This window comes from Malus sylvestris, chromosome 5, assembly GCF_916048215.2.
Source record: "Malus sylvestris chromosome 5, drMalSylv7.2, whole genome shotgun sequence".
NCBI classification, from domain to species: Eukaryota; Viridiplantae; Streptophyta; class Magnoliopsida; order Rosales; family Rosaceae; genus Malus; species Malus sylvestris.
This window is the reverse complement of record NC_062264.1, coordinates 8,300,536-8,317,359: the sequence shown is the minus strand read 5'-3', so window position 1 is coordinate 8,317,359 and position 16,824 is coordinate 8,300,536. Positions and strand designations below refer to the sequence as shown.

General features: G+C 37.1%; 2 protein-coding genes across 6 annotated transcripts; both read right to left on the bottom strand.

Moving 5' to 3' along the window:
• Positions 1-1,050: 1,050 nt before the first annotated feature.
• LOC126622522 (uncharacterized) lies at positions 1,051-2,522 on the bottom strand. Its single transcript, XM_050291318.1, has 2 exons — positions 2,510-2,522; positions 1,051-1,424 (listed from the first exon to the last, which is right to left on the bottom strand). Exons 1-2 carry the CDS (start codon positions 2,520-2,522, stop codon positions 1,051-1,053), a joined length of 387 nt encoding a protein of 128 aa, XP_050147275.1.
• A 1,602-nt stretch (positions 2,523-4,124) lies between these two features.
• On the bottom strand, positions 4,125-16,595 carry LOC126623093 (replication factor C subunit 1-like). 5 transcript variants are annotated; one of them, XM_050291888.1, is made up of 23 exons: positions 16,238-16,595; positions 15,970-16,083; positions 15,678-15,794; positions 14,853-15,326; positions 14,641-14,708; positions 14,379-14,454; positions 14,238-14,299; positions 14,005-14,153; positions 12,151-12,314; positions 11,844-12,032; positions 11,605-11,720; positions 10,593-10,800; positions 9,855-9,908; positions 9,214-9,383; positions 8,330-8,420; positions 7,176-7,357; positions 7,057-7,096; positions 6,686-6,810; positions 5,834-5,906; positions 5,631-5,723; positions 5,307-5,553; positions 4,627-4,683; positions 4,125-4,506 (listed from the first exon to the last, which is right to left on the bottom strand). In XM_050291888.1, exons 2-23 carry the CDS (start codon positions 15,970-15,972, stop codon positions 4,406-4,408), a joined length of 2,859 nt encoding a protein of 952 aa, XP_050147845.1. In that variant the 5' UTR covers positions 15,973-16,083; positions 16,238-16,595; the 3' UTR covers positions 4,125-4,405. The 5 variants fall into 5 exon arrangements, with proteins under 5 accessions (XP_050147845.1, XP_050147843.1, XP_050147847.1 ...); XM_050291886.1 differs by having other exon boundaries at positions 12,151-12,317; positions 16,238-16,594; XM_050291890.1 differs by having other exon boundaries at positions 4,125-4,508; positions 4,654-4,683; positions 12,151-12,317; positions 16,238-16,594.
• Positions 16,596-16,824: the final 229 nt, after the last annotated feature.

The window sequence follows — 16,824 nt, the reverse complement described above, 5'->3', positions numbered from 1 at the left end:
TACCTAATAATATTAACGGGTCAATTTTAGGTTGGGTCATATTACCTGTTTACTTTAACAGGTGTTACACGACACGATCCGTTAAGATATCAAGTATGATATCAAGTATGTCACGAAAATGACACGGACACAAAACACACGACACGATCCGTTAAGATATCAAGTATGCTAGGTCTAGTTTCTATAACCCTTAACCTTTATTTAATTATTGTGAGGTTTCCTATGAACTTTGTAAACTATGTTTCTAGTGAATATTTGATATATTTATCCATGAGCTCTAGCTAACTCTATATATTTGTTTTACCGCTACGTTTTTTTGTCACGGCCGTTTATAGACGTATCTCAGGATCGGGGCGTGACATTAAGGGTAAAAAATAGAGCTAACCACACAATGTCGATCATGATAAATTAGTATCAAATGGGTCAACCATAATAAGTATCGAAATCGTCATCTATGAGAATCGAACTTAAGATATTCACGAACAAGTGAAGAGTAATATTGTAATAAGTGACAAAAAGAATCAACTGAGTTTTGAATTCAATATGCCATATAAAAGAATTCAATATGTAAACTCAAGCCTTGAGTCCTTGATTGTCAAATGGATGCCCCGTTGCGAGCTAGATTAGATAACCTAAGAGCTATATTTTTAATGGCGGAAGAAATAATCTTGCGTTGCATGCAATTGTTTAAACTACAGATAAGCACATAGTGAGTTACTTAGCTATATATATAGCAACCCGCAACCGAAGCCAACAACTTAAGAGACCGACTCTATTTCATTGACGAGTGGACAAGAAGGTGAACCAAACAACTCAAATGTGGGTCGTCATGTCAACTTTTTCCTAACCATATTTGAGAAAATCAACAATAACACAACCATATATAAGTAAATACGTACACACAAACACACACATATATATTTCCTTGTCTATATATATACATGCACAAACTCATCATCAATATTAACTCAATCGATCATATATATACTCAATTACTCATTTGAATTACTTCCGAACCTTTTCGATCGATAAGTTTGAATCAATGGACACTTACAAGCACTGCTTCTTATCTGCTGTCTTGTTCATTGTCCTGTTTTCTTCGAGCATCCATGTCTCCGTAGCGGCTCGCAATCTTCTCCAGACGACGACCGCACCGTCTTTGCCTAAACCTGCTTTAACACTGCCACCTTTCCCTCCCCTGCCAACACTCCCACAACCCACATTGCCAAACTTACCAAACAACCTACCATCTCTACCTATGCCCACCGCCGGCGGCTCCACACAGACACAGCTGCCTCCACTTCCCAATTTCCCTACCACGTCATTCCCAACTATCCCTAAGGTTACACTGCCAAATTTTCCCTCGGTACTCCCAACCAATATCCCTACTACAATTCCCTCTTTCCCATTTTTCTCTCCACCACCTGCAACCGGTAAACCGTAAATCATGCATATATGTTGGCACATGCAGACGCAGCAACTGTAGCTGACTAGCAACTGTTGGCTTGGATCTTCATTTTCTCTTTTTAATTTTTATTAATTTATGCTTTAGTTTATGTATGGTATTGGATACGTATTTCTTCGATTACAATATGTGTTGTATGTATGTTTTGATGCGCTTTATATATGTCCAATGAACTTTTATTTGGTTTGTTGTTATACATGCTAATGCTATAGCACTTTAATGTTTCAATTAACTTCATTTGTGCTTTATATTTATAATGTGAAATCGAACCTATAACTTAATTTGTTTTCTTCATATACTTCGCCATTTGCTAAAATTGAGTTTATGTAAATTTCTGATATCTTATTTCCATCTAAAGTATATATAAGAGAATTCATAGGTATTTATAAATATAATAGGATACCTAATTTCCACAAAATTATAAAAGGTAACAAATTATTGGTCTAAAAAAAATACAACTCACACTAACACTTCCTCTCAATTTGGTGCTAAATATTGTTCATTCTTCACTTGTAAAGTGAGTTGCAGAGCACTTTACTCGAAACTACTTTCATTAGGACTGTAGACATGCAAATTTGGAGTTTTGTGCTTACAAGGATATTAGGCAATTGGTCTTTTGATTTCACAAACGAGAATTGAACACTCTAATCTTCCAGCTTCTCTTAATTGAAATATATGTCCATTTCAACATGCTTAGTACGATTATGCTGATCTAGATTATGAGGAATGTTATTTGCAGTTTTATTGTCGTAATATATAAATTCATCACATAATCAAAAACCCTAATTACATGACAAATCTCTCTAACCAAAAAAGTTTACAAAGTCTCTTAATCATTCTTCTATACTTAGCTTCCGCACTAGATATAACAACCACTTTTAACATCTAAAATTAAGTAGAATGAAAACCAACACGGTAACTTTTTATACTTGGATAAACCAAAGAGGTACAATGATAAAATTACTGCCAACTGCTATATTTTCAATGGAAAAGTACGCAAATTATTGGCACTGTGCTGCTACTATTCTTAAACTTGACTCATACCTGCATCTGACATGTGTGTTAATTACTCATTTACGCCCACATCAGTATTTTACAGCATTAAAAACCAAATATAAATTAGATTGTACCCTACCAAAGTAACCACCTCCACTCATCTTTTTGGGGGTGTCCAAATTTTTACTTTGGAAGAGATTCTAAGAAAAGACTTAGAGTACTTGCTAACAGAAGATGTAACACAGAATCGAGCGCAATGACGTTCTAGAATTCATATAGCCAACCCCACTTAGTAGGAAAAGGCTTTGTTGTTGTCCAAATTTTTTATTGTTTTTTAATACATCGATGTTTTTATACTAAGGAGAAGGGAAGTTCGACTAAGCCACACAATGGACAGCCTAATTTGGTGTCCAAATTAAACCCACTAGGTTTCAACCATTCGTGTATAAATTGAGCATAGTCGTCTGGTCTTGCCTACCTCAAATTAAGCTTGTTTAGTTTCGTCGTGAATTAGATATCTAGTTCGAGCTCACTCCCTTTGGTTTGGTTCCACATCACAAGTCTAAAATGGCATCTAATTACTGCAAGTGGTTGTTTGTCATAGCTATGTTTTTCACATTATCAATTTCTTCAGCCTTGGCCGGCGGCGCCGCCCCTCGAAAACTCTTAGCACCAACCTTTCCTACTAATCTGCCCAATGTTGGAATTCCTCCTCTGCCATTCACGCTACTTTTGCCTCCACCTACTACTTCATTTCCAAATTTCCCTCCACTTCGTACTTTCCCTATCTTCCCTCCACCTTCGTTTACCACTCCCACCCCTTAATTAAAACCATCAATATATATATATATATATATATATGTGTGTGTGTGTGTGTGTGTGTGTGTCTTTTATATATAGCAAGTTGGCATTTGCCAATACATATTGGCACTAACTAGCTAGAGTGTATAATGTTATTATATTTAGTTTCCAAATGCAGTTAAATAAAGGTGGATTCCTTCTCATCAACATATGACAAGCTTTTGGTTTGGTGTGCATTGGATCCCCCTGCCTACATCTGTTTTGGGGACCTCAATCGTTTGACGTTGCAATTTGATTTGTGTAATTTGTTGAATTAGTTAGGTTTGTAATGCCATGAGAGTGAAAGTGCATCCCCTACTTAGTGCCATGGGAGTTAAAATGGGAGAGTTGTAAAGGTATGGAATAAGAGACGGGCCACAAGAGATGTGGGTGCAGAAGATTTGCGGTCTACGTAATTTGCTCGTTTGATATTATGTGACCGAATAAGTAATAGCCAAATCTCAGTAGTCAAACCTAATGGTGATAGTACAAGTACTATAACCAATCCCATATCCTTGAGCTCTTGTAATATTCTTGTCCGGTATTAATTATATAAATGCATATTTTAGTTATGTATGCATGCATTTTTCTGCCATGCACGTAAGGTTTTTGTGAAATCAAACTCGAGACATTACGTGCAATGATGAATGGCATTAATTAATTGAGCTACAAGTATTATGCGAGCAACTTTTATCTTTTATCTATACAGTTTATGTGAGCTGAAGAAAAAATGAATAATTTTGCAAAGATCAATTTCCATGTTATCTTGTGGCGTGGTGGATTCTATATTCTAATTTAATCTAAAACTAAACTAAACTACATATAGAGCAATTCGAACTTGCATGAAGAGGAATATGTTGCTCTAGTCAACTTGACTGCCCGTGTCTACCACATTTCTAAAAGACACTACCGCAGTCAAAACAATAAATCTGGGAGTTACTAATAGCATCAACACTACCTTGTAAACTAGAACTAAAACCGGAGATCCTACCATTCCTCACTCACCTACCAAAAATATTTATGTACAGACGAAAAATCTCTTTACATCCCTTTATAAAACCTGCCAACACCATAGCAAGAAGTTCCATCTCTTTTTTCATCCCTTCATCTCTTTCTCTTGGCACCAGCTCCTGAACCTCTTCCAGCTGGTGTCTTCTTTGCACTTGTATTTGGCGCACCCTTCAAATCAAATTGTACTTGCACTCCTACAAAATATGAGGAACACACAAATCATGCATTCAGGAATAACATACATTTAAATACAAATAGCCAGAGCATGCGAGCTTTTGAATTCAGGCTCATCCATGTAGGATACCACCAGTTACCTTTTGTGTTCAAACTCTGAAGTTCCTTTTGCAGCTTCTCACCAGCAGCAGTGCCTTCTGACATATTGTGAAAAGAACAATCACTAAGTGAGCTCCAATAAGTTGGACAGTCAACCGAATAGTTACAATCCAGAAGCAATCTAGCTTGCGTAATTTTTAGTTCCATTTACAACCCTAGTAACATAATTACGATCCATTACCGAGTAAGTTTCTGCCGGCAATGTAATAAGAGAATTAAGTAAATCCGAAAACAAACCATTCTGGTGGTGTCAAGTTTCTTGACAAGAAACAAAGAGCAAAATCCTAGAACACTATTTCAATATTCCACAGAGATGCACAATTGGAGGCAATAATATATCAACTGGTCACAAAAGAACATTTCTAGACATGTTTCCTTCATTTCCTTTCTGCAATTTCAGAATCCCAGATAACATGGAACATGCCCTCTATTTCTCATGAAGTACAACATGTTAGCATACGCCATTTTTATTTTACAGCATAATAATGATAGAGCTTTCTGTTCCAGAAACATCTTAAGGCAACACCATTTCACAAAATACACTGCAGAACAAAATGGCCACTTATCGTTGTGAAAAATTGCCTAAAACTAAAGTAGTCCCGGCAAAATGAACTATATAGAAACGACAAAAGGACCAGCAAAATGATGACAGAAAACTTACCCAAGTCCTCTGTATCTGACGAATTTTCATCTTCACTCTGAACCAAAGTATCGTCATTGTTCTCTCCAATTACAACATCAGATGGTTCTAAAAGGGCAGCAATCCGCTTCTTAGGGGCCTTTTTCATTCCAGGAATAGTAACAAAATCTGCAGCTCGTACCATCCTTGTTTTGCTTCCTTCTTTGTAAGCTTTTGTCAAAGCAGCTTTTACAGCAGGTAGTATGCCATCTAGCGGATTTGGGTGCCCCTGATACATAGCTTATTGATGAGAAAACTTGGAAATTTGGAGCATTATAGCAACAACAAGCCTGCACCAAGGGTTACCTCATATTTGGATAACTCCACAATAGTATCAAAGTCATCCTGACTAATGGAGTAAGCATTCATGAACTCCACAACTTCCTGCACAGCTTCATCCTGATTTTTTAACAAAGAAAGTTGGATTTACAACTGATCATCAACCCAACTGTTTTACATATTTTGCAATTAATATACATCTTCATATACAACTATAGATTATTCCCAACCTTAGGCAGTTCACGTAGTGGCACGGTCAATCGCTTCAGAAGAAGAAAAAGGTATTCAACTCGTAGTGTTTCCCTTAACAATTTACAAACGAGAAATTAAGAAGCTTCCAAGGGACACAAAATAAGACAAATAAAATAAAAACAGAGTGGTAGAGAGAGAGAGGGAGGGAGAGAGAGTGGTCCTGAACAGACACATTCACTAATTAAAACCTTGACATGAGACTTTTTGTTTCTTTTTGGTCACAACTACATGATAAAATTTCAGAAGTCCAATATAATATAAAAAACTATCCAAAATTTTCAAGTCAAAATGCAAAGTAGGACTAAAAACAGAAGGAAAATATAAAATAACAATTAAACTCCTAAAACATAGAAGTTGAAATTTCCTTCCCAAGGATACCATGGCCACGTATGCACAAGAAAATATAAGTTTACAACTTTCCTGATGGATCTAAAGCTCTAGGGATCCATTTACCAATAATAACAATTAAACACCATGGGTTGTATATAATTTCCGATCCTTATATAAGTCAATGACTGTAGCATTATGGCTTTGTTTGGTGTCCAGGATTGGATTGGAGAAGTCACTATATTCAATGAATGAAGAAACGTATGTAACTTCCACATCAAATTTAAGGTAGAAGATGGATTCGTGATGAAGGATTGACAAGGATATGTTTCCATCATGACTGGTCCCCCTTGTACCTTCTACTTGGAAAAAAAATTTAATCATTAACACCAAATTCAGATCAATCCTTCACACCAGACGAGGCCATATGTTCATATAAGCCATTGCAAAATTCAAATGCATTCGGTTAGTGACTAAAAGTTCAAACATAGAATATAAACTACCTCCCCGAACTAGATTCACGAGAAGCAAGAAGATGACCATGCAAATCTTCCAAGAGCCTAAGATTTTTCCCTAACGTTGAATTCTTTCCCAGCCACCCTCCAAATCTATTAAAATTCCTTTCTCCCTGCATAATAAGGCCAACTTGTGACGATAAGCATAAACCCTGATGCATATATATGTTGGAAAGTATACAACTCAAAAACAAATCTTATTATAAAGTGAAGAAATGGGAATTAAGTTGAACCAGTGGTCCAATAACATCAAAACTTCTTTAAAATACTATACACAAAATGAACACATTTTCAAGGCCAAAGAAAGTACCATAACACTCTTTGAACTTATAAACTTGTAAGTAAAAGAAAATAAATACCTGCTCAAGTGTCTCTCTTTGCCCCCGCAACAATGCAGCACTGGTTATAAATATAAAATAAAATTATGAATAAATTCATACAGAAATTATCATAACTTGCAGAGCTGATGTGAACATACGGAATTATAGAGGATGAAAGACAAGCACTTTGGGAAAGCTGCCATTGCCGATATTTTCTAATCTGTACATTGAAAATATCTCCATTGCCAATAGACTCAGCGGCACGGGCAATCAAGTCCATACGTTTTATCCCACTATCATCTTTTACAGCCGAACTTGGCCTGTAGTTGATATAGTTTTCCTGCCACAAAATTGAAAAATAGAACTAATGTATTAGAATGTCTAAACTTTTGGCTACAAATATGATCATTTGGAAAAAGAATAAGGGGTTCAGTTTTTAAAATTTGATGGGTGCAGAAGCATAAGCAGATGAACAGTCTAGTCATTTGCATGGTAACAAGCGGCACTAAGATCTTAAATCAACTAGCACGATTTGAAAAGTTGTAGGAGACCTGTAGTGAGTAAGAACACACTAAGCTTCCTGAGAAGAGAGCTAAAGGGAGAAGAGAGGGAGAATATGATAACTTTGAAGTCAAATTTTCGATCTTTTCTTCCCACTTCATTATTATTGTACCAAATTACGAGATATTCGAAATTACATCTCCTGATACAGATATTAAAACAGTTCATCACGACACAAATGTTAAAACAGTTCTTCATATTGATACAAGTTCAATTCTCTAAGATAGTATTGGACATTTGCCTGAAGTTGTAAAGTTAGTCAGTTCAGTATGTGAACCTTGGAATCATTTTTTAACGTGTATAGTGTATACCATTCAGAGGTCGCACTTGGTGCGATGGCAAGTGCCTTCGTCCATGAGCGGTAGGTCTCGGGTTCGAGACTTGGGAGCAGCCTCTCCATAAATGGGGGTAAGGCTAGCCGACATTCACCTCTCCCAGACCCTACGTAAAGCGGGAGTCTTGTGCACTGGGTACGACCTTTATAGTGTATACCATTCATCTCCAACTAAAGGATTACCAGATAAAGCTTCATGCAGTCATATTTTTACGATTAAACTCCATTCCTGATGTCATTGTCATATCTTTACAACTAACCTATACATCATGCTCACATTCAACACTGCACGTCTTTTATTCCTCCAGCAGCGTTCAATAGTGAGACAAAACATACTAAAGCATTGCACTGTTTGTTATACCATTTTTTATTCAGTATATGCCAACCAAAAAGCAAGTGTTCTAGCAAAAGATGAACCTGGATAAGAAGAGGGACTAGGTCAGGATCACTCATGCTCAGGTCAACTCGCTCATCCATTCGCAACTTTCCAGCATTAAAACCAAACAGCCTGCAAGCAGAAAAGACAAGTCAGCATCGTGCACATGGTAAAATTTTATAGGAATTTTCATGGCCATGTAATGGACCAATCAGAACTTGTGAAGGATGTCATTGCTAGAGCCCCTTTATTCCTTGATATAAGAGAGAAACAAAAATACCCCATCTGGACATACAATAAAAGTAAAAGGTTATACAGGATAAAGTAAGGTTTTGAGCATCGCAACGGTGGGGTTTTGTGGGATAATGTGAGATTCTGGGTTGACACTATGAGTTTTGTGGGATAAATTGAGGTTTTGGACAATTGTTTATCGGCTCTCTTCTGTGTTTACGGAAATACTAATTTTTTTTTTTGCAGACTGGAGGGCTGTACTTATTTAAGCTTATGCAATGTGTTTGCATTCTTTTTGTATGGTAGATGGAAAACTTCATTTCTCATAAACTAACACAGTTTTTAAAAAGAGATTGGGTTAAGAGCAGTAAATCATTCTGATTTGCGGATTGAAGGTCACTTCTCTACTTTTTTATTCTTTCTTAGTGGATAGCTTGTCCACAACATCTTTGCACTGTTCCTCATTTTATCAATAAAAGCTTTGTTCCCTTTAAAAAAAAATTATAAATAATTGAGAGCAAAGCAGTGAAGCTCAAAACATGGTTCAAACAACCTCAAAATTGTGATGCATATATCAATCAAGAAACCAAGTTCAGAAAATGCAAATGAATAAGAGGAGACAAACATATCAAAGATTCAAAAGAAAACAAGATGCAGAGAACCAGAACCCAAAAAGAGAAATTTTCTGACATACTTGTCAACAGCTGTAAATGGTGAAATATCTTCATCCTTTGAACTGCTTAATAAGCGTTGCCGTACATCATCATATTTAATGACAGACATTGAGAGGCTCATATATTGCAATTGGTTAACTGCCATTCGCATGTCTCCATTAACCTTTTCTGCCAGTTCCTCAAGAGCAATCTGAAACAATGAATAAATAACCAATCAACAAGGGGGACTGAAGAATCTCGAGATACATGTCAGAAACGTGAGAAGCGAGATACCTAATCACACGTAAAACCATAGTAAAAAAATGATTATGAAAGTTACCACTAAACAAAAAGAACCAATACCTAAACTGAGTTGGGTCCTAACAACATCTTATCCCCAAGGTAAAAAAAGAACAATTACGAGAAAAATAGTAGGGGAGAAAGAAGAAAATGGAAAGAACTGCACTGTCAAAAACCATATAAAATTTTTCAATACTAAATTAACAGGGGGAGAAAAGAAATGATACAATTCTAAAGTCTAGTGTGTTACAACAGCAGAAATTGTGACCCACATGATATTTTGGTGAATCCAAGCTTTTGTAGCACTATAGTAGATGAAAACACAAAAAAGCATATTTCCATCACCATGGGAAAAATTCACTCAGAGTTATAAAGTATTTACCTCATTAACTTGAAGGCCTTCAGCACTTGCAATTTGCATCAACCTCTTTGCCATCTACAAACCATGAACAAAATTTAATAACTGCAGAGTTGACGCAACCTTATTCAAACACTATTCTTCAAAAAAGTATGTCAAATATGTCAAGAAGGCTGAAGCTTCAAAAAAACAAAATCGATAAAATCACAAATGCAATTTCCTTATCCATGCACTGCATACACACAATCAAAAACAAAATCTTGCGGAAATGCAATTCCTGCAGACTTTTATAGTTGAAAATTCATCTTTCCCCTTCCTGGTCAACAAAAATATTGTGTCCACCAACTTGTTTATTGATCAAATATTTTATATTTGGTATCAAAGAAATTTTTGTGGCACTCAGCGCAACCAACATTATAAGCTTACACTATAGAAGCGTGTGGTACAATTCTTTAAAAAACATTTGTCAGTGACTGTATTAAAAATAATGTTGCTTATGCATCATAACCAGCAAATGCAGATAATTTCATCACTTGTGTCAGTTTGTATGTCTGAATGCAAACAACCTATGCCCCAGTACCTTTGCATCAACATAGTAAGCCCCAAAACAAAAAAAAAAAAAAAAAAAAAACACCCTTGAACAATAAGGCATGATTAAGAACAAAAAGTAAATTTGCAAGTGACTAGAAGAATCAATATTAACATTCTTCCAAATACTCAAATATACATAAGTATAGACAATTTAGGGAGGTGGGAGGAGACCTGTTGCTTGGTAGGTTTGCGAAAGCTGAGAAGCAAACAGTAGTTCACAAGACTTTTCAGTTTCTGACTGTAACGATCATTACAAATGCAGATAATAGGAATTTTTGAAATCTTTATGCTAGCAATAAGATCAGCAACTCCTCCCCGATCTCCAGCAGACATCCCATCAACCTCATCCATAATCAGCACAGTTTTGGGATGCTTTGATCTGCAAATTTAACTAAGCGTGATCTAGAGAAAATAATGCTGTCAGGCACATCCTATGCATAAATGCACCCCAAATAATATATACTATGGATTAGGCTTAATTAATGTATTCCCCCTTGAAAGATGTCTCTAATCCTACTTAACTCCAAAAGTCACTTTGACCCAGTTTCCCCCTAAACTCACTTTTCATGTCCCACTGTACCCCCTCATCAGGTATGTCAACTTTTCCATCCAAGGCATGGCATGTGAGGAACCTATTGATTTCCTTATATGTATATGTAAGCCCCACATGAGCGCCAAAAAAAGTTTATCATTTAGATTTACTTTAATGAAATATTAAATATGACGGTGATATTTTCAAAAACAAAAAAAGTGTAACGAAAAAAACACAAGGTTATTCCCACCGCCAAACCACAGCCAGGAACCCCCCACCCCGGTGTTCTCTCTCTGCAAAACCCTGATCCACCCCTTCCTCGAGCTCCAACAGATTTTGCTGCCAACCCTAATCCTCACACCCCTGTCTCCCCGCACACCCACGGCCCCAGCAGCCTAATCTTCCTTTCCCAGCAACAATCCTAACCACCCCCCCCCTTCTCCTTTTCCCTCCTCTTCTCTGCTTCTCAACCCACCCTCTCTCATTAACTTTTTCAATTTTCCTGTCCTTAAGGGTCCCACTTGTGCCACATCAGCAGCTACGGAATTTTTTACAAACTTGACGGTAAAGGGAAAAATGGGACTCAAAAAGTCGATTAGGAGGAAATACTGTATTTAAGCCATTTTTTTAGAGTGAGGGGGAGAAACAAACCCATCCATGCTTAGGGCCTTGTTGCTGACAAGCTCTTTAATCGAATTCGCATTGCTTCCACCAATTCCCTTTTCAATCTTTGAATCAGATTTACCACGACTGTCACTAGCATTTACCTAAACAATTCAGCAATATTCAAATTTAGCATGATAGAGAAAACAGAAAATAGCATTGAGTAACATAATTCAAGCAATATTTAAATTATCTCATAGTTCTGCTTATTGATTAAAGTATGACACCTCAATTGCCTGGAAACCAAGCATCTGACTGACTAACTTTGCAGACGTCGTTTTCCCTATACCAGGTGTTCCACTTAAAAGTACAGCCTTTTTTGCACCAGAATTTGTTGGGTTTTTTCCCTTTTTCTTATTTCCAGTATCAAGAAATTGCTCATTCCAATGTGCCAACCAATCATGAAGCTGCTTTACCTGCAGATTAGACATTACATCAACTGTATCAGAGCTTACTTTTGATTCCCAGAGAGATGCATGTGCAGACAATGATTCAACAGCAAATGCAATGGTGACAAAACAATGACCAACATACCAATGACTGATTCCCAATAATGTCGTTTGGAACCTTTGGCCTGTATTTTTCTGTCCAAGTAAAAGTAGAATGGCCGGTAGTTTGCTTCTTATGCCTAGCAAGGGAGGCATCTGACTGCAATGGTTTGCTAGATGCACTTGATGCCAACGAGCTTCCAGTCAAATCTTCTGGAACAGTCACATGCCAATTTCATAAGAAAACTTCAATAATGATGCAACTACTTTTGTTTTTCAAGTAAGATGCACCTGCTTAATTAACCTGCTAGGGCAAGTATCCAAAATCCATCAAGAAAAACTTGTGGCCTCCATGGCATAAAGATTGCACAGTAGTTCAAACACTTTTGAAAATCGAGACAAATAGAAAGGAAAAAGGAGCAAAAACATCACATCACAAAACATAAAGTTGATTCTGAAGTATAAATAACATTTTAACTAACACATAAACATGTAAGTTTTACTCTTTAAGTAAAACTGACAACACAGAACTTTGGATACGTGGTCCCAGTTAGCAAATAAAAAAAATGAAACAGAAGCTGATCATACTGATACCATCTGTAGTTTGGAACACTTCCTACTACCCTACGAACATGGTCTGACAAAAAACATATTATATCCACTCAAACGAGATGAATGTAATACAGAACAAGATGGATCAAGAGCCATCATGAAGATTAACTTAAAAGTTAAAACCAGTTAAATACAAGATAAACTACACGACACAACAACCAACAACCAAGCCTTATCCTACTAAGTGGGTCGGCTGTATGAATCCTAAAATGCCACTATGCTCGGTTTTGCACCAAGTCTTTTGTTAGCTCCAAGTATTCCATATATGTTCTTATAGTCTCTTTCCAAGTCTTCCTAGGTCTTCTTCTATTCTTTTTGCCCTGAGCCCCCGCCTCATAGTCGCATCTACTAACCGGAGCATGTATAGGTCTTCCGTTCAAGTGTCCAAACCATTAACCGATTTTCTCTCATCTTATCTTCAATTGCGACCACTCCTACTTTACTTCGCACATCCTCATCTTAATCCTATCCTTTCTCATGCCCACACATCCAATGAAGCATCCTCATCTCCACTACACTCATTTTTTGCACATGTTGCTTTTTGACCACCCAACATTCCATGCTAGTGCAGCACAACTTATTTTTCTATCATCAAAAGTTCATCCATACATTCCCCCCCACACCGCCCAAAATGACGCAAAATGACGGCAAGGTTGTTCCAAAGTTAATTTTCATTTTCCTTCCCAAAAAGCAATCAGACAACAGAAAACCACAGTGCCACAAAATCACCCAGATCAACCAAACTAAAGGACCACATCCACTCCCAAATTGTGACCAGAAGAAGAGAGTGCAAAGTACATGATCAAATTATTCACCAGAAGAGCCCTTATATGCTAGCTGTGCAAGAATATGTATAAACACTATGGAGACAAGATAATTGAGAAATAAGACACCCTCGACCCTTTTCATACATCTAGATTACAGAGCAAATCCTTGAAGAAAAGTACAAGTTCCATCCCAGGAATTGAATTCTATTGCATAATAATTAATCTAAATGGGTACCACATGCAAGCATGAGAGAGAGAAGCAACTAAACATCTACGTAATTCAATTGCCTACATGTATAACGAGGACAATGCAAAAGCACAACGTATCCATATATTACAGATTTTGACAGAGAAGAAAGATAAAGCAGAATGAAAAGCAAGTATGCCACAAGCAACAAACTATTGAGACACAAGCGATCATGACACATGTACACACTGTGCAAACCCAGCAAACCAAAAACCAGATTATAAATCTGCAATTAGAATAATACACCCAAATTAATTAATGAACTGGGACATACTCTTTAATGTTACTTTCTTAGGGCTTTTATTGGGCAAAGATGCTGCTGCAGCATCATCCACAGATTTCTTTGTTTCGTGTACAGGTACTTTAGCACCGATAGACGCCCGAATCATATCAAACAATCCATCCTCAGTAAGAAAAGCCGTACTGCAGAATAAAATTATTATTTAGATAAAAAAAAAAGCAAGTACAGGAAATATGAAAAATCTAGTTCAGTTCAAGATAACAAACCCAAGTTCTTTAGCTTTAGAGGATTTCCTTCCCTCAATATCTTCATCGCATAAAAGATAATTCTGCAAATAGACTATGTTAATCAAATGCTAGCAGTGGAATGTAAATCCAAGGGAAAACAAGATAGAAACATGAACAAACCGTTTTCTTGCTGACAGATCCAGTAATACGACCGCCATGACGTTTAATCAAATCCTCTGCTTCTTCTCTTTCCAAACTGTCAGTATAGTAAAGTTTTAAAACTTCAATATTAGAATGAATGGAAAACAAATATTTATTGAGTTCTGCCAAAGAAAAAAAGGGAAGAAGAAACTCATGCTACGGACAAACATAATACTTGAAACAATAATACCAACACAATCCTAACAAGCATGTGAATGGTAGACATATATTTAATATATACCTGTCAAGTGTACCACTAATTACAAAAGTCAAGGCAGCTAAACAATCTGGAGCACCTTCAGGAACTTCCTGAGACATGCAAACAGGGACTAATAGTTAACATCAAGAAAAATACAAGGGTTTAGGAATTTATTACTAATAGTTAACATCAAGAAAAATACTAGGGTTTAGGAATTTATTGTAACCAATTCCAGAGAATCCAAGACATCAAACCTTTTCTCCTTTGTGTGGAGGATCTTTCCTTTCTCCAAAGTTCATAAATCCGCCTTGTCCAGCGCCTCTGCCTCTTCCACCGGTTGGTCCTCCAGAAGTACCTCTTCCACCACGACCCCTACCAGCCGGCTTGAGGGGTGATTTGGCAGCCTTTGCATCATCATCGCCACCTTCATCAATAGTGGTAACCTTCTGTGGGATTCCCACGCCAGATGTGCTTTTCAGTTTCTCTCTAGGAGTGGAATCAACTGATTTCTTCTTCGAATTAGGCGAGACAAAATCGTCTTCATCGTTGTCGTCATCAATAACTTTGTGAGCTTTTTTTGCAGGTGAGGGTTTAATAGATTCATCAGGATCCTTGTGAGGCTTTCTTTTGGCTGGAACTTTAGATGTTTCTTTATCATCTGTTGGCTTATCTGGGGGAAAATACTTGCTAGTTTTCCTCCTGCCAGAGTTGTCTTGATCTCCACGCGCCTGGTTTATCACAGATAAGAGAATTAAAGAACGAAATATGATTAATACAGTTTCACAATCCCCTTGTTCTGTGCACTAGCCAACTAGGGGGGAAAAGACAATGGTAAAAATCAGTCTATCAATGGCATTTCAGTTTTGGTCTGAGATTCTGATTAGATTCCTTGTCTACTATAAGAATGAATACATACAACGACTATGGAAACACTCCTACTTTTATTATGGTTCCATTTGGTTGAATTTACAGTTCAATTGGGTTGAGTTGACCGTCAGCAAAACCGAGCAGTGGAAAAATCATAGTTATATTGGTTAAAAAGACAACATCAAAACAAGTGTAAAATGAAATGAACCCACTGATTCTTTAGGCTCTGTCTTAGCTGTTGAAGGAGTCTGTGAAGTAGTCACTACCGGTTTCTTGCTGTTTCCCTTGTCGTGCGACTTCATAAACCACTTCCTAATATCTGCCTGTGACTTCATTCAACCAAATAAAACAAACCCAAGACGTCAAACCAAGATTTCACCATAGGCTTATGAAGGGCAAGAAATATGAACAGTCAAACCTTTAAACCCTAGAAAATGCATTTCTTCCCCGCAATTTCATCGAAAGTTTAACAAGAAAAAAGAAAAATTAGTATTCTTGACTTACCATGTCTAAAGCTTAGGGTAAGTTACAATGCAGTAGACAAAATCTCTGCCTTCAAGTTTGCACGACCTATCGGTGACACTATCTCTATCACTGCCCCATACCCAATATCTGCAGCTACAGGCAAGGCAACCCAAAATTATCTAAACAATCACACCCACACGGGAACATGCAAAACAACAATATGTACGCTTTTGCGGGAGAGAATTCAACCGAAACCATTGCAGAAATCCAACCCATATGAAACTTCAAAAGAAAAACAAAAGTGTACCATTTTTGTTCAGGGATGATGATGACAGAGGTCTTTGCCTTGGGTTTTTTTATGATATTTGGGTTTTGTGTTAGGAACGAGAGGGCGAGAGGACTGGGTTTTGCGGTATTTGAGCGGAGATAGAGAAAGGGAGTGAGAGCAGCGGAGAGAGAGAGACAGAGAGAGAATGGAGGAGGCGGAGATGGAGATGGGATCGATGCTGGGGGAATTGGTGGTGAACAGGGTATTGTCTCGTTGGAAAAGGAGTTCAAAACTGCTGTGCCCAAAAACCCAGTGCCCAACATGTGACAAGTTTGTGCATTTGACACCTGTTCTCTCCCATTGAAAGAGAAAAAAAAAAAAATCAAACAGCCACTGCTGCCTCCCCCATCCACAACCCAAAGGCCGCGGGTCTGTTGTCCCCCTTTTTGTATCTTCCTTTTAATTGTCTCACATGTGTCCATCTATCCACTTAAACTAAAATTTAATGATTAAAATTAAAGAAGTTTTAACGAAAAGTTCTCGGTTTATTTTAACAAAAAATTATATTTTTACACTAAAAAGTCAATCATGATATTATTCATTTTACCCTTTATTTTGTCCTTATC